Below are 18,749 nucleotides of genomic sequence, written 5' to 3' on the forward strand. Positions count from 1 at the left end.
TCATCTGTTTGTAATGGGGGAAAATTTCTTGTATTTCTACTTTATATATCCTTCTATACTCTATATACCCTTAAGTGACTGTAAGTATTTAAAAACATTGTAAATCTGTTTCTGCCATTAGAAAGGTTGGGTAGATAGCCAAGGAAAACTCACACAGTTGACTTTGGGAGAGATATGTGTGAAGTTCTCAACTGAAGCTCAAAAATATTTGGACAGAACACACTTTTCCTGACTTAGGATTTGATTAGGATATTGCAAAGTGAAGAAAACCTGCAAATAAGGAGTGTGCTGCTAAAATTGTGTTGGGCAGGAGGTGACTGATTACTCAGCTCCTTAGTTGATTCATTTAATATCATTTTACTTCATACTGCTTTTGATCACCTTTGTTTCAGAATCTTGATGTCCCAGGAGCAGGGGGCGGGGGGGGGTTAAGGGAGCTTGAGGATGTTTGGAAGGTGTGATAGAGAGGAAAGGAATGAACACAGTAGGCTGAGGACTTCTCTGTTGCCTTCCCTCAGAGCTAAGTGTGGTCTGCCCAGCCCTCTCATTCTCCAGCTTGTCCCAGGGGAATGGACTTGCCCTTGGCTCAGCCCCCAAGGTTCCAGAACTGGGGGCTCCCCTGGCTGTTGCATAGGGCTTGGACAGGGTTCATGAGGTTTTGAGAAGGGGAACGAGGGCTGGTCACTGCTCATGCTCTGGCCAGCAGCAGCACAGTGGACAGGGAGCAGCCAGGGCCTGGTCTGGCAATTCTCTGTGGTCAGAGGGGTTGGGAACAGCCTTGGAGCAGGTGGACCCCCATCCTCTGGTCTCAGCTGGGGGAGGGACGCCTGAGGGAGCAGAGGTTTGCATTTTGTGCCTCTGTTACACAGTTGGGCCATGGGAAATTTTTCCACAAATCAACATTTCTAAGGGATCACCTCTAAACTGATTTGGTGAAGATTTAATACAGTTTGGGTGTACACTAAACCAGCTTCTTCTTAACAAGTTCTCACCTCAGGGTGGAGTTCAGGTAGTCTGCTTTTCCTGTTCATGGAACTTGAGTTTTCTCTGATTCACCAGTTCCTTTGAGGCACAGATATCTCTGCAGATCTCACTGGCTGTGGATCCATTCTGGAAATGGCCTATTTGTCTCACATTTTTAGGTCTCTTATCCTGGCAGTTTGCAGTTGAGGGCAGGCTTAGCCCAACCATGAGAGGAGGCTGTGGAGAAGACCAAAACTAATCTGCTTCTTACATCTGTCCTGTGCATTTTAAGGAGTTTGTGATCTTGCTTCTTAAAAAGGGTCACAAACTTGAAATATGCCACCTTAGGAAGCAGCCCATGAGTATGGATCTGCATGAAATGATTGGACTCTGTTTCACACAGAGTAACCAAGTGTTGTGGCCCCTTCTCTAAACATGCAGGTAATGTTGCAGTAACCAGCAGCTGCCTGGGGTCTTTGATAAACTGAATTTTGAGCAGAGTTTGTGTGAGATCAATACACTCCTCTCAAAAGCATAGTTATGCATTCAGAGCACAATGAGGAGTTTGAGTTCATAACCCAAGTAAGTGCAGAGAATGTATTGCAGAAGATTTTACTATTATAAAACCTGACTTTTTTGGTAAGTACACAAATAGGAAGCTCGTTATTGCAGTCAGGATTTGGTAAGTTACTGTTCAGAATAACCATTTTTAATATCCAGCAAAGTTTTTCATCCACTTTTATGGAAGACAAGATAAAGTTAAAAAGTCTTCTTTGTGACCTGGCTCTTGCATTTGTGCATCTCTGGCTGTCACACTCCCTTCAGCCCATGGAGCAGATCGAGCAGGGCTGAAGTGGTCCTGACTGTCCAGTCATTGCACTTTACAAGCTGTGTACCCAAAAGCTGTGTACCCATCACCCTCCTGAGCCATCAAAAGACAGCAGGGCATCCCTCTCCTGCAGGAGAGCTGCTTTTGTCACAATCCCTGCCTTGTTCTCTGTCTGGGAACCCAGCAGCACCCAGGGTGGCAGCAGCTCTGTTACCCTTCTGTCTGGGGCAGATCCTGTGTGGTTTGCCAGCCAGCTGGCAGTTTGTGGTTTGGTGCATGATGGAATTGGTTCACAAGGGGGCTTTTGGCTGCCAGGTTTGTGGACAGAGGGGTGGCCAGAGCGTCCAGTCAGTGGCTCCACAGCTGCCCAGGGAGGGCCCTGGGCTGCAGGTGCTGCTGTCATCTCAGGCCTGAGCTCCGTGCTGGAGCCAGGCTGCAACTCCAGACAGACTCAGCTCAGCCACACTGGCATCCTCCTCAGAGTATGGAGTTTGTGCTGTGACAAACCCAGGAAGACTCCTCCCATGCTGGGTGTCCCTCAGCTAAGCAGCCCATGTTCCAGCAGCAGGGGGGTGTGTTTCTCCTTGGCTGTAAGGGAGACTTCTCAGTTTAACCTTTGGGCTAGTGAGAAAAATACCTCCTTTAACTCCAACAAATCATTTCTGTCCATGTGAGCAGATTGGGTCTGGTACTTCTGGAAGGAGTAAATCAGGTTGACTTGGTTGATAATACTGGGGGAAAACACCTGGCTTTCAGGAACTGTCCAGGCACTGAAAGGTGCCCCTCTAGTGTCTGACCTAAGGTACTGCCTGGCAGCGCTGCTGTTTGTGGTGGGGTGTGCGTAGAGATAACCTTCAGCCTCACTCTGCAGCAACATAGGCTGGTCCTGGTTGTGGTCATTTTGAAATGTTTAAATGGTTTTGAAACTAATCTTGTTTAATAGGCCCTTGAAACTAAACCCTAAACTCAGGTGAACATATGGCCATGCCCATTTCTGCTTTCAGGTAATAACGTGTGATAAGAGCTTTTACAACATTTTGGAAAAGTACTTAAAAGCTTTGGCTTATTAAAAAAAAAATGTAATTCACCCTTGCTAGTAATTTTTGTGGGACTTTGAACTCCTTCTCCATGTGTCTCTTCCTCTCACACATCCCTGGAGGAAGCAGCCCCCTCCCCTGTGGTGCTGTGCCACGCCAGCCCTGTCTCTGTGGCCACAGCGTGCTCTGACTGATTTCTCCATGAAGGTGCCTATGGGATGGCAAAGCCCATCCTGCAGAGAACTGCTTCCCTGGTGCTGGATTCCCCTGGGACTTTCACAGAGCCCTGGATCCCTGTTGGATTTGTGTGGCTTTTTGTAAGCAAAGATCGTGGCCACTGCCAGCTTTCCTGCTCTGCCCTCCCTGCTAAGATCATTTTCTTTCAGTGACCAAAGGGATGGCTGTTTTTGTTAAAACTTGAGGCCAAACCAGAGAGCCTCCAGAAATGCCTCTGCGGTTTCTAAGGGAGAATCATGCACCTTACCATGTGCAGATACCCCCAACGGTGATGAGATGCTTTAATTATATTTGGAGCACTAGCTTTCTCTGGTGCTTTGAAGCAGGTTCCCAAAGAGAGATATTTAATCAAATTTATGTTTATTTCAGGCTTACCCTCTCTAGATCCATCCAACAGCTCTACAACTTCTTCTTCAGGTCCTTTGACAGGCTTTTCAGCAAACATACAAGGAGCACGGGTTTACCTTCAAGGGCCAGCGCCTGTTGGGACTCCCAGCTTTAACAGACAGCATTTTTCACCACATCCTTGGACAAGCGCAACAAATTCATGTAGGAACCTCATGGGTCTGTCTTAGTTAACTATAAATTCATAGCTATTGTCTTTAGTAGATTTCTATCTTGAGGGGAACTTACCCAGTAATGCACAAAATGCTTTCCAATTGCTTTTAGCAGCTGTGAGGATGGTGTGCATATCCCAAGCTGTGCTATTTTATGGGGTTTTTCCCATGCCACTAGTTCTGGTAGCATTACTAAAGGCGTATTTGGGCAGAAAAATGAGTCATTGTAGGCTCTTGAGAGGAGAGAGCATGAAGCTGTGGGGGAGTGGAGGTGATTACACCAAGCTAAAGATTCCCCTCTAAGTAGTACGAGTGCAATATTAGGTGAAAATATCGTGTTTGCCATAGTTTGAAGTTATACTTGCCTTTTTTTTTTTTTTTTTTTTTTTAAATTGGGATCTGGAATTTTACTTAAAATGTTCCAAAATCTCTAAGCATCATCCAAGGTAACAGTGGGTTTTCCTCCTAATGGAAAGAACATGGAAGTAGCTTTACAGAAAATATGGGTCTTTGATTCAGAATCTTAGCTGAAGAGGTTTTTCATGTCACTGCATGCAACTTCATTGCCACTCTGAGTTTAAGAACCAAAATGTTTAAATGAGTGCTCAAAGGAAGTTGGATTTCCCAAGGAGAGTCAGTGACGCTTCTGAAGTTGGCGGGACTTTATGCTCTTGGGTCACACCTGTGGCTTTGGGAAGCTGTCTGATTTCTCTTCTGCTGGAAGTGGTGGATACCAAAACCAGGCTCTTTAGATATTTATGGTATTTTGGCTGATGTTTTCACCTCTTCCTGAAACTCTTCCATGTTTCTTATTCTTTCTTGTAATTAATTTAGATGCACCGCTATGTCATGAGAATATCATGATTCTGATGGCTGAAAGCATTTGTGTTAAAATGTGGATTTTAGAGTTCAAAATATTCTTAGACAGAATTTCTGTGAAAGACTTGAATTCTTGCCAAAAAAAGCCTTTAAAACGTTTTATCATACGCTTTGAGATAATATTGGGGAAATAAGTGGGATGGCATTTACGCTTGCTACTTTGTGTGTCATTAAGCAAGAGAAATACTCTTTTCAGCAGGTGAATCTCCTATTCCATCAGTTTCCTCAGGATCATCTTCGCCCCTCTCAGCTGCTTCTGCCCCCGCTAACTTGGGCCAGCCAAAATCGGGTAACGCCAACCCGGACCGGAAGGTGCCGCCTCCCATCGGGACGGAGCGGCTGGCCAGGATCCGCCAGGGCGGCTCCGTCACCCCCACGCCCCTGGGAACCAACTTCACGGCGCCCGTGGGCCACAGCGGCATCTGGTCCTTCGGCGTCAACAGCGTGTCTGGTGAGTCTCTGCTGCGCACAAACTGCAGGGCCGCTCGGAGGGACTGTGTCTGGAAGGAGGGTTGGAGAGCAGGAGTAAAGCCCCAAGTCTGTCCTCCCACGGGGAACAGCTGCTGGCAGTGGTGGGAGAGCACAGGTCGATGGAAACGCGGTGGTTTGCCCTCCTCAGCCGGTTCTCACCCGCCTGGATCAAGTCATCGGGCACTTGTGAGCCTGAAATGGTGCAGAGATCTCATACAGAGTCCTCTGAATGATCCAGAGCTTAGAGTAAACAATTTCCATCTCTTAAGGGGGCTGGTTCCAGACCTGACTGTTGGCTCTCTCTGTCCAGGTTTCTCTCTTGTTTTCCACTCACATTTTACAGTGTCAGCTGAGGTGCAGCTGATGCACCCAGGGACACAGAGCTGTGGATGCTGGTTTTTGCACTGATTTCCTCATGACTCTTGAACAGTATGGGATAACTTCTGTTCCAGGCAGCCTTGGTTCCCAAAGAATGACTTTGAAACAGCTGAAGTTTTACGTTCAGTTTCCTGGTAGTTGGATTTTGTGGAAAGGAGGAGGTGCAGCATTTGAGGTGTAGAGTGTTTCCATTGGTAACTTTCAATACAAACGTTTGAGTCCTGCATTTGTTATATGCTTCAGTGAAGCCCTCCACACTTTGGTTAACTCATGTCTCAGCATTGCTGTGTGTTTTCAAGAAAAGCTTGTATGTGCTTACAGGTAGTGTTGGGAGCTCTGTTGGATTTTAGCTGTTTTGCAGTGGACATGTGGAACTCACAGTTCGTGGTAGTCCCCATCTTCTCCACCCTTGTCTGGATACCTGAGATCCCTCTGTGGCTGTGTGTTTTCAGGGTGCCTTTGGGTGGCCTTAGGTGTGTGCAGCTGCTGAATTCTCCTCGAGTGTCTGCAGTGAGTTTCATCAGCCATTTTTCATCTCTTTGCAGAAGGCTTGTCGGGTTGGTCTCAGCCTGTCATGGGAAGTCATCCAATGCATCAGCAGCTGTCAGACCCAGGCACGTTTTCTCAGCATCAGCCAATGGAGAGAGATGATTCTGGAATAGTGGCTCCCTCGAATATTTTCCACCAACCTATGCCAAATAGTTTTGTGGATTTTTCTAAGGTAAGTTACAGAGGGTTGGATTTCTGAAATGGCCAGGGCCTGGCTTTATTACATCTCCTTTTCTGCCTGTTCACCCTGTGTGTGCCTCTGCTGCCACTGCTTGTTACCCCAGTCCTGAACGTTCTTTCATCCCAGAACTGACCAGAAAAGGTGCCCAAGCCTGGAGGCAGGTCTAAACAAAGCCACAGTCTGTAGGTTGCAGATACTCTCTGGTCAGTAGCTGAAGGCCTTCATCACTCTTCAGTGTTTCGTCTCTCAGAAGCTCAGTCTCCTGGAAATGTTTCACAAAGCTTGCCCAGCTCCTGAGGGTGATAACAAGTTTGCTTAATGCTTTCAGCACAAATTATGGCCCCAATACCCCATACCTTCCTTAGGGAAGTGGCAGGAGGAGAGGACTACCAGCATGTTTCAGAAAGTCATAGCATGTGGTCTTGGCATCTGTGTGGCAAAGCAGAGCCATTCACACAGAGGAAAAGAATTCTCCTAATAGCAAGAAGCTGCTCTGTAACTTGCTCTTTCTGAACAGGCAGAATTATTTTAGATGGCCATTAGGAATTAGAGAAGATCTTGAACCCAGTCTGGTTGGCTCCGTGCAGCCCTGTGTGCACTGTGGCTGTCCTGTGCTGCAGAGAGGAGGGAACTCTGAGGTCACAGTGTTCAGCTGCTGGCCTGGCCTTGTGGGCTTACCTGAAAACTCTGTGTGTGCTGCAGCCTCTGCTAGGTGTAAGTTCAGAGAAATGGCTAAGCTGGCAGGAATCTCCAGCTCTGAAATCACTGTGTTCCACATTCTGCCCCAGTGTTCCCTGACAGTGCTGAGATTCCTGCCAGTAGTGGAACATTACCTATGGAGGTGAGCTGGCTCTGTGTGCTCCTACAGCCTGCCTTCCCCGTGTCCCTCAGCAGTGCTCTCTTGTCCCCTCAGGGCCTGCCCATCTCCATGTACGGCGGCACTCTGATACCCTCGCACCCTCAGCTGGCAGATGGCCCAGGAGGGCCCCTCTTTAACGGGCTCCATACTCCAGATCCTGCCTGGAATCCCATGATCAAAGTTGTCCAGAACTCAACAGAATGTACTGATGCTCAGCAGGTAGTGTGGCTGTCTTTTCCCACCTGTGCTTTCCTGGGGCTTTATACAGTGCTGTGAGACCCAGTTTTGGCTGGGTGACACGTTTGGTTTTTTCTGTTCTTTGAAACTAGGATTGAGGTTGTTTGCATGACTTTTCCCTACAGTGTGTGTGTGTGTGTGCATGTGTTCATAAAATATCCATGGTGCTATTGATACCAAACCTTGCAGGTAGAACAAGCAGCATTTCAAGACTGCTCAGCCAGGTAATGGACTGGTACAAGTGAGAGGGTTTATTTCCATACTCGGTACCTTGCAGGTTGTCAGTCAGACCTTGGCCAGAGCTGAAGAGCTCCTGCCTTTGGACAGTCTGGTTGTATTTTGAGGGAAGCCTTATGCTCACCCTCAGTGGTAAAACACTGTTAAAGGAACCTTTATTTGTTTTTATAATAGATTTGTCTTTTTATTTCTTGCTGTAGATTTGGCCTGGCACCTGGGCACCTCACATTGGAAACATGCATCTCAAGTACGTCAACTGATTTAAGGGGGTCTGTCCTTTTTTAGCCTGGTTTGGGAATCTTTATGACCTTGAAGAACCCTGGGGATTTTTTTCATGTGCCTAACTAAGCAATTTTCTGTGGGCTGTAACAATGGAATCTCGATTGCCCGTTGTATAAGAACAAATTGACTTACCTATTCAAACTGATTCTGTTTTCCAGTTAGTTTAGCCACTTCAAACTTAAAAATCAGACAAAACTAGTGCTTTTTGGCTAAACACTACTGAATGCTCCTTGTATGCAGCAGAGAACTAGCTGATGACATGATTTTGACCTTTTAGGGTGGTAATACCTGTATAATTGTTTACAGACTTACAAGGAAAAGCTGAGTAAATTCCATGTCGTATAGTGGCTCTACTTTATGTAGCCTGTATTAATGTGAAATATTTACCTGAATACTCAATAAAAGGCAAACAGCATTTATAGGTTGTGTGTGAAAATTTTGGAAAGGGCTGTATGTTATTGTCCCCAGCAGCTGCTGCCGTGCCTGGTGACAAATCTCCCCAGGGTCATGTACTGAGCACGTGGGTGCAGTCAGGTTTGGGAGGGTTTGGAGCCACAGGGGCCTGCAGAGTCCTTGCCCCTGCCACTTGTGAGCCTTTTATTGGTGTGAACCTGCTTCTGTGTATGGTCTTTTCCTTCTGGATTAGTTCTGCTGCTTCTGGCAGGTGTCACCTGAGAGATCAGGTTTTGCTCAGGGCTGCAAAGAAGGGCTGACAACAGTGACAGGTGAGTGTAGGGTTGTTCACCTGCCCAGAAGCAGATCTTAGAAAAGTGCTTCCCATTAGAGGAAAATGTAATAGGTTCAGTTGTAAGCTTCTTCTAATGCTGTAAATCTGCTGAGAGCTCCTCAGGCCTTCTGTGAGGAAGAAGAGGATTTTTGCACACTGCTTAAGATGAATGTTAACTCCTGACCCAGTTTTCCACTTTCTGCACTTGGACTGTGCTTAGTTCTGCTTTTGCTCCAAAGCAATGCAGTAACTGCGTGGAATCCATTCCTTAAGCAGGAAACTCCAGTGCACATAGTGTCTAATCCAATGGATCAATCTCAGACCAGGTGGAGACTTCACCTCCTTCCACCTTATCCAGACAAACCCTTACATGCAGCAGCAGAGTTTCCTCAGTAAAAGCATAAAGAAGTACTGAACACCCGAAGTGCACAAGCAGTATCTACACACCACAGGCAAATCAACCTCAGAAGCACTACTGGATGGTATATTCAGATACTGTTCTTGGTATTTGAGGACGAAATTAAAAAAAAAATTGAACTGCTGCTGCCCCAGTGGTAGTGCTTGCACCAAAGGAGATACACACAGAATGAGTCACAGAAAGGTTTGTGTTGGAAGTGGCCTTAAGGTTCACCCAGTCCCACGCCCTGCCGTGGGCAGGGGACATGTGTCAGCAGCAGCTGTATTGGAAACAAGCAGTGCTGTGGTGCAGTAGCTGTGTGCTCTGGGGCAGCTGCAGGGGCAGGGTGCCCACTTCTGTGTTCCTTGGCTGCAGCAAGCAGTGCCACCTCCTTCTGCCCCATCCTGGGGAGCCACTGTCTGCCCATCCTGGAGGGCTGCAGCTCCAGGGCAGGTGGCACAGTCTGCTCTGTGACACCAGGGGGCATGACCGGGGATGGGGTTGGGGATGGGGCTGTCCCTGGAACAGCCTTGGCCACCCCAGCCCTGCCTAACGTAGGCAGCTCTTTGCTGCACAGGTCCCTTGCTGGGTTCTTCCCTGCACAGCTCCTTCCCTGAGGCCATGGGCACTTGCTCTGGGCACCAGATCCAAGTGGCCCCAGCAGCCTCCACTAAAGTGGAAAAGGGAACCCCCAAGTTTTGTAGGAAGATCCTGCTCAAAGTTCAGACCATCACTGCCCTGTGGTTACAGGGGGGTACAGGCAGAGGCAGGGCCTTGTGCTTCTGGGGAGAGAGCTGGTGGCAGTGTCAGGGGGCTGGTGAGTGCAGTGCTGGTCCCTCAGGGCAGAGGTTGCCTGGATCCAGAAAAAACATGGAGGTAACTAATGCCAGAGTCTGTGCCCACTTGAGTTCACCAGCCCTGGGTGGCAGGGCTCCCCCAGTCCTCCTTCCCCCTTCTGACCCCCTAGGTCACCCATTGAGCAGGTCTTTGCTGTCTGTCCTCAGGGAAGCATGTGCCTCATTCCTGAGCTGGCCAAGTTTGGGTTGAGCCCCACCCTGTGGGCACTGGCTCTGTCTGTGCCTTCAGTTAAGCTGCTCTGGGGTGAGAGCCCAGCCCGGTGCTGCGGGGCCGTGGTAGGTGTGGGCTGTGTAAGATGTTTGCAGTGCCCAGCAGCAGCTCCAGGCTCACTGGCACCTCAGGCAGCAGCTCTGGGCTCCCTGGAACCCTGGGTTGCACCCTCTGCTAGAGCCTGGCAGGGAGCTGGTGCTGGGCTGCAGGGAGGGATGGGCAGGGGACAGCAGGGCTGCAGATGTGGCACACAGGCTGGTGCCACCTCAGGCATTGCTGGCAGGCAGTTGGAGCGTGGGGAGGAGGCAGCGTGTGCCCCAGGGGACGCTGCACACCCAGCAGGCTGGAGGAGATGTCCCATCAAACCCAGCTGTTGTCCTCCCGCTGGGAGCAGCAGGTGGCTGGCTGTGACAATGGGAATGGGTCTCCAGGGTGCCCACTGAGGGATACCCAGCCCTTGCTGCTCCACCCTGGAGCAGGGTGCCACACAAAGCTGTTGCTGCCTGGCCAGCAGGCTGGGGCCTCACTGTGTGCCCCAGGACTGGCCCTGCCCTCCAGGCAGCACAGGGGTGGCCTGTGTTGGCCACCATGGGGTAGCCCTTGGGAGGCTGGACCCCATTGTGCTGCATCCTGCAGAGCTCCAGGAGCCTGAAAGGGAGGAATAATGTGGGGAATAGCTGCTGAGCAGGATGGGTGTCACAGGCTGCCTTGTGGGAAGCCAGATGTGGTGGTTCCAGAGCCAGATGTGTCCATGAGCCATGGCCAAGCACTGGGTCCCAGCCCGTGCTCTGGGCCGAGGTGCTCAGGGGCGGGGGTGGCCAGGCCAGCAGTGCCTGACAGCCCCCTGCTTTTGGCAGGTACCCGCATCATCTGCGACCGCAAGTTCCTGCTGGAGTGCAAGAATTCACCCGCGGCCAGGACCCCTCCCTGCTGCCTGCCCCAGACCCCCGGTGTCACATCCCTGGCCCAGTCCAGCCTCGTCAAGCTGGAGGAGCTCAAGGAGCAGAATGAGAGCGAAGAGGCCATGCCAGGTGAGCAGCCCAGGGCCACGGCCCCTGCCCATGGACCGCCTGCCTGGGGCATGGGACAAGGCGAGATCCCAACCTGGCCCCACTTCCAGCTCCTGCTCCCTTTGCCTGCCCGTGGCTGCCGAGCCAGCCCCATCCTAACCCTGGTCCTGTATCCATCCGTGCCCTTGCAGATCAAGACCAGTTTGAGATGGACATCTGAGTTTCCATCTCCCTGTCTCCAGGCCATGGCTGGGCCTGTTCCTGGGCCTCGTGGAGGTGCTGGCACCGTGACCAGCTGGCTGCAGCCCTCTCTGATGCTGGGGATGGACGTGTGACACCTCAGGCTCTAGCACAAGTGGCTGGTGCAATTGCCTAGGAGCTCATGCTTGATCAATAAACACCGTGAAACCCCTGTGCTAATATGGTGTGTGTCTTTGTCAGGGCTCAGCGGGGTCCTTGCCCCAGGGAGGGGAGGTGAGCAGCACCAGGAGGGTGCAGAGGGTGACCCTGCAGGTGGTGAGGGCCTGGGGGTCTGTTGTCAACTCTGGTGGAGGCAGGGGGTGAGGCCATCCCATGAACACGAGATGGCCTGGTTAACAGCACAGTTAACACCCGACTGGGCACGTGACTGTCCCTGGACCTCCCTGACGTCACCCAGGTCTCTTGGGTTCCAGACTCTGAGCTGTGCCCAGATGGGAGCCAGGGCTGTGGTTGCAGCACAAACCCCGGTCATGCCAGGGGGTGTGGGCACATTGGCCTCTGCAGCCAACCCAGACCCCTCCTGCAGCAGGGCCAGGCCCTTGGGCTGCTGCAGGCCCCCCACTGCCAGATGAAGGGCCAAGCTTTGCCAGCCAGTGCAGCAGGGACACACAGTACTGCCTGCTCCAGCCAGATGCTGAATTCTTCCCTTGACATGGCCAAGCCTGATGAGGCAGCCATGGCCTCACCCAGCAATGCCATCTCCTGCTGACCCTGGGAGCCCCAGGATCTGTCAGTGCCAGAACCCTCAGGGAGACTGTGGGAGGGGGCAGGTTGGTGCTGTTTATTAAACATAATGAATCGCCACTAAAATGTCGCAATGATTAAAATCCCCTTTTCCTGGATGAGGATTGGGAGGCAGAGGGGGTGCCCAGATTCCCCCAGCAGCAGGGGCCCTGTTCCTGCCGGTGGTCCTGGGTAGGGGCTGCCCCGCTCACAGTCCACGGCCCCGTCCCTGGTGTCAGGGCTCCTCCTGCTCTGGCTCGGTCGTGGGTTCAGTCGCGGGCTCAGTCGCGGGCTCAGTCGCGGGCTCGGTGTCAGCGCTGCCGTCCCTCTCTCCGGTGGGCAGGTCCCGCGTCTCAGCGATGAGGCGTTTGACGCCCACCATCCACTGGCTCACCTCGTTCACGTGGTCCACCATAAGCGAGCGGTGGATCTCATCAGCTGCATCCCAGTGTTGCTGCTGAAGCTCTGCCAGGACAGCGGGACAGCCCTGTCAGGGGCGCAGGATCCGCCGTCCCGCGGGTGCCTCTGCCCCAGGGCCTGCTGCTGGTGCGGCTGTGGCCCCCTTCACCCCATACCTTGCACCAGGAGGCTCATCCTCTTCCTCACTGGTGCCGACAGCTTCCCCTGAGCCCACGCGTCCTCCAGCACTGTCAGCCGCCGCCCGATGTCATTGCACACTTGTTTCTGGAAGCAGAGGTGAGCTGGGAGTGAGGGGGATGTGCCCCTACCAGCTCTGGGGAGTCCCGGGGCAGGGGCGGCTCTCTTCCCCCCTCAGGTCTCCTGGAAACCGGCAGCTCCTGCCTGGCTGCCCCGGCTGCCGTCCCTCCGACACCGCGGGTCAGGGCGGCGGGAGGGGCCGGAGCCTCACCTGCACCGTGGCCCGGCAGGCGTCCAGGGCTGCCCGCAGCGGGGCAAGGACGGTGTCGGCGGACACGCTGCACTCCTCCTGCTCCGGGCACGCCGCGCTCGGCCGGCCCTCGGCCCGCGGGGCAGCGCCGGCAGAGCCCTGCGGGGGCGGCCCCAGCGCCCGGGGCGGCGGCGCTGCGGGGTCGGCGGGGGCACTGGGCGGGCCCGGGGGGGCACCTGCAGGGCAGAGGCGCCGAGCCCGTCAGCTCGGACCCGGCTGGCACCGGGCCCTGCAGAAAGGGGGCCCCGAGCCCCGGCTCCGCCGCCCCCAGCACCGCGGCTGCGGGAGCCGAGCCGCAGTTCCCGCGGAGCGGCCCCTGGGGCTCGGGGCTGTGGGGGTCCCGCGGTGCTGACCTGGGGGTTTCCCCGCGGGCGGAGCGGGGGCCCGGCGGGTGAGCGGGGTCCGGCGGGAGCCCCCGGCTTGCGCCTGCAGCCCGTACGAGAACTGGGGGGGGTCGTTCCAGCCGCGCTCCTGGTTCCCTGCAGCAGCGAAGGGCGCCGTGAGACCGGAGGAGACCGAGGAGCCCCCGCGCCAGGCGGGACCCCCCAGCACGTCCCTCCCGGCGCTCCCCGCACCCGGAACGGCCCCGTCGTCCCCCCACACACGGAGCCCCGGCGGAGCCGATCCCCGGTCGCGGCCCCGCGGTCCCGCCCAGGCAGACCTGCGGTGTCCCGGGACCGGGACCCCCCCCCGCGCCGGAAGTGCCGCGCGCGCCCCGCGCCCCCTCACCCGGCTTCACGTAGGACTCCGCCATCCCGCCACGTCACGCCCGGCCCCGCCTCTTCCGGCCCGTGGGGCGGGGAGGGGCGGGACCGGGCCCGGCCCGCCCCGCCGGGGGCCGCGCTCGGGGCTGGGGCCGGGCCGGGGTCGGAGTTGAGGCCGGGGGCTCCTCCCTGGCGGCTCCGGCCCCGGCCCCGGCCCGGCCCGGGCCGGCCCGCTACGGGCTGTGCAGGAGGGCCCGCCGGAGGCGGAACACCTCCAGGAAGGAGAAGAGTCCCCGCTTGCGGGTCCCGGCCCCCGCCCCGCCGCCGCCCCCCCCCGCCTTGGCCGCCCCGCGGGCAGCGTCCCCCGCGGCCGCCGGGCCGGCCCCGCTCCGGCCGGCCGAGCTCTTCGCCTTCGCCCCCGGCGCGGCGGCCACGAGGCACTTCTGGTACTGCACCTGCGGGGACACGAGAGGCAGCGCGGGGCACTCGGCACCGGGGACACCCCGGCCCCCCCAGGGCTGGGCGTGCCCGGCCGCGGTGCCGCCGGTGCTCACCATGCAGGCTGCCTGCACCGCCTCCGAGATGGTGCCGGCGTCGGGCTCGCACCAGAAGGCCGCGCACTGGAAGCGTCGCCCCGTGTCCACGATGAGCGCGAAGGTGTGCGCGTCCCGGCCCACCCCCAGGAAGGTCACGTACCGCACCTGGCACTCCCAGATGTGCGCCGCCTCCTCGGGCTCCTGCGGGGACCCCGCGGGCCCATCCACCCCTGGCCGCCGCCCGGGCAGCCGTGCCGCCCCCCAGGACCGCTCTGCCGGGGGCAGCGCCGTGCCCGCTCCGGCTACGGCCCCCTGCTCCCTCCCCACCTGCGCCGGGTGCACCCTCATGGCCGTGTCCGACACGTAGATGAGGGAGGGCGTCCAGTTCTCCCGCCCAGGGCGCCTCGTCAGCTTCTCGATGGCCTCGTTCAACACATCCATCCCTGGGGAGAGGGACACCCCATCCCATCGGCCCCGGCTGCGGGCGAGGGGCGGGCAGGAGCCGCCCGGCGCCAGGGCACGGCTGCCCCGCGGCACGGAGGGGCTTCCTGGGCGTCCCCCAGCTGCGGGGGAGCAGCGGCGCTTACCCATGGCCCTGGGCACGGGCAGGCTGCCGATGTACAGCGCCTCGTAGGTCTGCATCGACTGCCTCACCGCTTCTAGGATATCCACTGCCAGGACGGGAGAGTGGGGGCTACCTCTGTGTCCCCCGCTGTGTCCCCCCCGTCCTCAAGGATTCCGGGGAAACAGCTGGACAAGCCAGAGGGCTCTGGCTCACGGGCGGACTGTGGGCAGGGGGAGCAGCCGGCAGCGCTGGGGGACGGTACCTTGCAGTGGCAGGTCCTCGGCGGAGATGGGCTCCAGCGTGGCGGCGCGGGGCAGCCTGCTGCTCGCTACAGCTCGCTCGGCCACGATCTGCAAGAGACGGGGATCCCGGAGCCTCCCCTCATCCCCGAGATCCCCGGCCATGCTCACACCCTCCGGGGTCCCTGCTTCCCACCTTGGAGCACATCTCATGCAGAGCCTTGGCGATGCCCTTGGCAGGCACATTGCAGTGGAAGACGTGACACTTGAGGACGCAGGTGTCCTTGTCACTGGCCACAAAGGCGAAGTCTCTGCAAGGTCACGAGCAAGCCAGTGAGACCTCGACAGGGGCAGCCCCCTGCCTGTACTTCCCCCCAGCCCTGTGCCCCCTTACCTGTCCCTGCAGCCGTGGTGGCAGTGGGAGGGAGGAGAGGGGACAGGTCACTGCCGGGGTGCCTCTCCCCAGGTGGGCAGAGCCATCCCCCTGGCCCCTAGCTCTGCCCTCGCCCCTGGCACCTGCCGTTGTTGCAGCCAACGCCCCAGACACGGATGTTGAGGATGGGCTGGCGGTGGATGAGGCTGCGGTCCAGGGGGTCCACCAGGCTCATGGTGTCCTTCTTCAGAATCATCACTAGGTCCTGGCCCTGCAGAGGAGCAGTGGTTCCCTCAGCCTGGCAGACAGCCTGAGCATCCCCAGCACCCAGCCCCTGTGTAGGCAAACCCCTTCCACACCAGCCTGCTCTGCCTCAACTGTGGGGTCAGCCCTGCCCTTCCCAGTTACCATTCCCTTGGGTGGGGACCCACCCAGGCACCCTGGCTCTGTTCCCAAGGAACAGCCCTGCCAGATCCACCTGCTCTACACCTGGACCATCGGATGGATGCCTTGTGTAGAGAGTTGGCTCTACCACCTGCTCCCCTTTTCAGCATGGTCCAGCCTCAGCAACAGCAGCCTTGTGGTGGGACCCTGCCTGGCAGCACCATCCCAGGCTCTTACCTCACCCTGGTTCTCCGCAGAGCCCTGGCCCTTGCTGTTGGAGAGCTGCTGGATGCAGTTGTTGACGGCGATGCTGCTCTTGCCAGGTGCCAGGTCCTCCTCGGGGATCTCCACCCAGCCCAGAGAGCGCACAGCAAAGCACTGAGCAAAGACACGAGGGGCTTCAGTGCCCCGTCACAGCCACCTCCGTCCCACACACCTCACCGTGCCACAGTGGTCACCCCTGCTCTGGCTCCCATCCACGTCCCTGCCAGCTGCCACCCTCCTCCTCCTCTGCCAGCACAGCCCACGATGCGGCAGTGAAGCTGGCGGGTGCAGTACCTTGGAGCCGGGCTCTGCGCTGTGCTGGAAGTCGTCTCCATGCCAGGACAGTGAGTGCCTGCAGAGGGATGGGGCAGTGAGTGCCTGCATCAGGATGCCTTGGAACCAGCAGACCCCCATGCCACCAGCTGGGAAGCATCCCATGTGGGTGCCCAGCATGGTCCTGCTGGTTTCAGCATGGGGGGCTGCTCTGGGGGGGAGCACCAGGGCCCAGCACCCAGCACTGCTCAGGGATCAATGGCAGCCCACAAACAAGCCAGCAAAGCACAAGGACAGCCCTACCTCCGGGACAGTGAAGCCATGGGGCTGGGAATGGGCCGGTCCTTTGCCGAGTGCTTCGCTGCAGGGCCCTGGCATTCCTGGGAGAGAAGAGGAAAGGTGTGAGAGCTGCAAGAGAGGCAGTCAGGAGGCACCAGGTAGGAGCCCTCCCTCACAGGACTGCAACAAACTTGTGAGCGTCCTGGGTAGTCAAGATGAGTCCAAGTAGGATGAGCACCAGGATGGGGCCTGCTGGAGCCCTTCAAAGGGCTTAACCCCAAACATGGATGGGCTGAGCAGGACTTCAGGGTCACACAGACAGGGTGCTCCAAGGGGAGGCTGGACCAGTCAGGCCCAGAGGATTCAGTAGATTCTGCCAGGGGTGGAATCCAACACCAGCCCTCACACCCCTGCCCACATTCCCTACCCTTCCCTGGGGTGTTTCATCTCCATCAGCCTCCGTGTGCCCTCCTGGGCCAGTGCCACGTGCAGGGTGCTGCCACTGTGTCGTGCCTGTTGGCACATGCCAGTAATAGGTACCCAGAGAGTCACAGATTTTCCTCCAGCCTGGGGGGAGGTCAGGGTCTGTCTCCAGGCTCTGGTCGCTCCAGAGGTTGTCTGTGCAGAGAGGGAGTGTGTGAGATACGGGGTGAGGAGAAAGATCCCGCAGTTGCCCTGAGCAGCCAACATCTTTGCCCAGCAGCACAAGGGTCCTGCGGTGGCCTCTGGGTGCGTGGCTGAGTGCATGGGCCAGGAGAGGAGCCTGGCAAGGGAACACGGCACGGTGCCAGCGAGGCTGCAGCAGAGGCAGACCCCAGTGCAGGGAACTGCCTCGCTGCCTCCCGGGGGACAGCGGATCCCCGGCAGGGCACAGAGGGCAGGGGCAGCCTGGGCCTGCCAGGCCGGGAACCCTGCGGGGCACCAGGCTCAGGCTTGGCCCGCGGCCACCAGCCCAGTGTTCCCCTGCCCTCGGCCGAAAAAGGGGCCGGGACAGACACCGGCGTCCGGGCAGAGGATGGTGCCCCGGGGGCTGCAGCCGGAGGGTGCGATAGCCGTGGCCCCCGCACCCCCAGCCCTGCGCGGGCACCGACTCGAGCCCGTGGCGCAGCACGGCCGGAGCGAGCCCGGGCCGCGGGGGCGGCGCGCTCCGGCCGGCCGGGCTCTGGGGCCGGGCGGGGTTCCCGGGGCTGGGACGGGGGGGTGGTGCTCCGGGGGTGGGGAGACCTGGATACGGAGGTGCCCCCGAAGCGGGTGGGCTCCCGGCGACCTTGGCGGGGCGGGGAGCGGCGCGGCCGGGCCGGGCCGGACGCCGCGGGCCCCGATCAGCACCGCGGACAGCGCCGAGCGCGGCCGCCGCTCCCGCCCTCGGGGCCCGGCCCCGCCACTCGGCATCGGCCCGCAACCCGACCCCGGCCCCGCAACCCGACCCCGGCCCCGCAACCCAGCACCAGCCCCACAACCCGACCCCGGCCCCGCAACCCGGCACCGGCCCCACAACTCGTCCCCGCTCCTGCAACCCGCCCCTGAGCCCGCAGGCCGTGCCCGTGCCCGCCGCGCTGACCGTCGCAGTTGACCAGGACGATGGCCAGCATGTAGTCCTTGCCCAGCATGGCCCCGCCGCCCGCCCGGCGCGGCGCCCCCGCCGCCGCCTGCCCAGGCCCGGAGCCGCGGCGGCTGCGGTGTGAGGGGCGGGACCGGGGCGGGCCGGGGGCGGGGGCTGGAGGGAGCCGGGGGGGCGCGGAGGAACGCCCGGACGGAGCTGGGGAAGGGCGGGGATGTCCGGGGCCCTTGGGGTGTGTCTCGGGGCAGAAGGTGGGATCCTGAGGAGGGAAGGGGCTTTTGGGGCTGGAAAGGTTTTTGAGTGTGATAGACAGCAGAGCCAGGTCAGCCCCTTGTGCCCTCAGGTTCGTTCCCTTTCCCTCCATCCGCTCTTAGGGTTCCTCCCTTCCCTTCCCTTCCCTGTCCCCACAGATCACCAACATTCCTCTCCACCCATGCTTATCCCATGTTCATTCTCCATTCATGTCCGGGTCTGCCCATTCCCCTCCACCTGTGTCCAGCCTCCATCAGCCAGTGCTGAAGGCACTCAAATATCCGTGTTGGTTACCTTCCCCTTCTCACCTGGGGCCAAGAGATTTGCATCTCCAGTTTGAGACTTCTTTCCATTCTATCTTGGTTAATGATCAGCACACAGGGACACAAGTTCTGGAGACATTTGTACACCTGAATTCCCCATGGAGCTCCTTGAGTACTGCTCAGGAAAAAGTCCTTCCAAACTACAGGTGCCTGATGAAATATTCCAAGATGGGTTGCTACAGGTGGCTTCTCCAGACAGTCCTTCAT

The 18,749-nt window shown here is 57.5% G+C and overlaps 3 protein-coding genes across 12 annotated transcripts in view; 1 reads left to right on the forward strand and 2 right to left on the reverse strand.

The window, feature by feature from the left end:
* ANKHD1 (ankyrin repeat and KH domain containing 1) overlaps positions 1 to 11,310 on the forward strand; it is a 99,887-nt gene extending 88,577 nt beyond the window's left edge. For 2 of the 10 annotated variants that reach the window (XM_059859959.1, XM_059859968.1), the window contains 6 exons: positions 3,436 to 3,630; positions 4,699 to 4,953; positions 5,897 to 6,072; positions 6,995 to 7,159; positions 10,746 to 10,919; positions 11,090 to 11,310. In XM_059859959.1, coding sequence (XP_059715942.1) covers positions 3,436 to 3,630; positions 4,699 to 4,953; positions 5,897 to 6,072; positions 6,995 to 7,159; positions 10,746 to 10,919; positions 11,090 to 11,233 — 1,109 coding nt within the window. In that variant the 3' untranslated portion in view covers positions 11,234 to 11,310. Of the gene's footprint in view, positions 1 to 3,435; positions 3,631 to 4,698; positions 4,954 to 5,896; positions 6,073 to 6,994; positions 7,160 to 7,614; positions 8,112 to 10,745; positions 10,920 to 11,089 lie in introns of those variants that run through there. The other 8 variants (XM_059859963.1, XM_059859960.1, XM_059859961.1 and 5 more) reach the window with 8 other exon arrangements.
* A 609-nt stretch (positions 11,311 to 11,919) lies between these two features.
* On the reverse strand, positions 11,920 to 13,601 carry SRA1 (steroid receptor RNA activator 1). Its single transcript, XM_059859972.1, has 5 exons — positions 13,519 to 13,601; positions 13,143 to 13,268; positions 12,751 to 12,965; positions 12,458 to 12,566; positions 11,920 to 12,347 (listed from the first exon to the last, which is right to left on the reverse strand). Exons 1-5 carry the CDS (start codon positions 13,541 to 13,543, stop codon positions 12,118 to 12,120), a joined length of 705 nt encoding a protein of 234 aa, XP_059715955.1. The 5' UTR covers positions 13,544 to 13,601; the 3' UTR covers positions 11,920 to 12,117.
* A 14-nt stretch (positions 13,602 to 13,615) lies between these two features.
* Positions 13,616 to 18,063, reverse strand: APBB3 (amyloid beta precursor protein binding family B member 3). The gene is made up of 12 exons (XM_059859973.1): positions 17,968 to 18,063; positions 16,834 to 17,024; positions 16,431 to 16,507; positions 16,149 to 16,206; positions 15,828 to 15,968; positions 15,350 to 15,477; positions 15,228 to 15,233; positions 15,030 to 15,144; positions 14,857 to 14,944; positions 14,617 to 14,700; positions 14,048 to 14,472; positions 13,616 to 13,948 (listed from the first exon to the last, which is right to left on the reverse strand). Exons 1-12 carry the CDS (start codon positions 18,014 to 18,016, stop codon positions 13,727 to 13,729), a joined length of 1,584 nt encoding a protein of 527 aa, XP_059715956.1. The 5' UTR covers positions 18,017 to 18,063; the 3' UTR covers positions 13,616 to 13,726.
* Between the last annotated feature and the right edge of the window lie 686 nt (positions 18,064 to 18,749).

The sequence above is a fragment of the Haemorhous mexicanus genome, chromosome 15, assembly GCF_027477595.1.
Source record: "Haemorhous mexicanus isolate bHaeMex1 chromosome 15, bHaeMex1.pri, whole genome shotgun sequence".
In the NCBI taxonomy this organism is placed as follows: Eukaryota; Metazoa; Chordata; class Aves; order Passeriformes; family Fringillidae; genus Haemorhous; species Haemorhous mexicanus.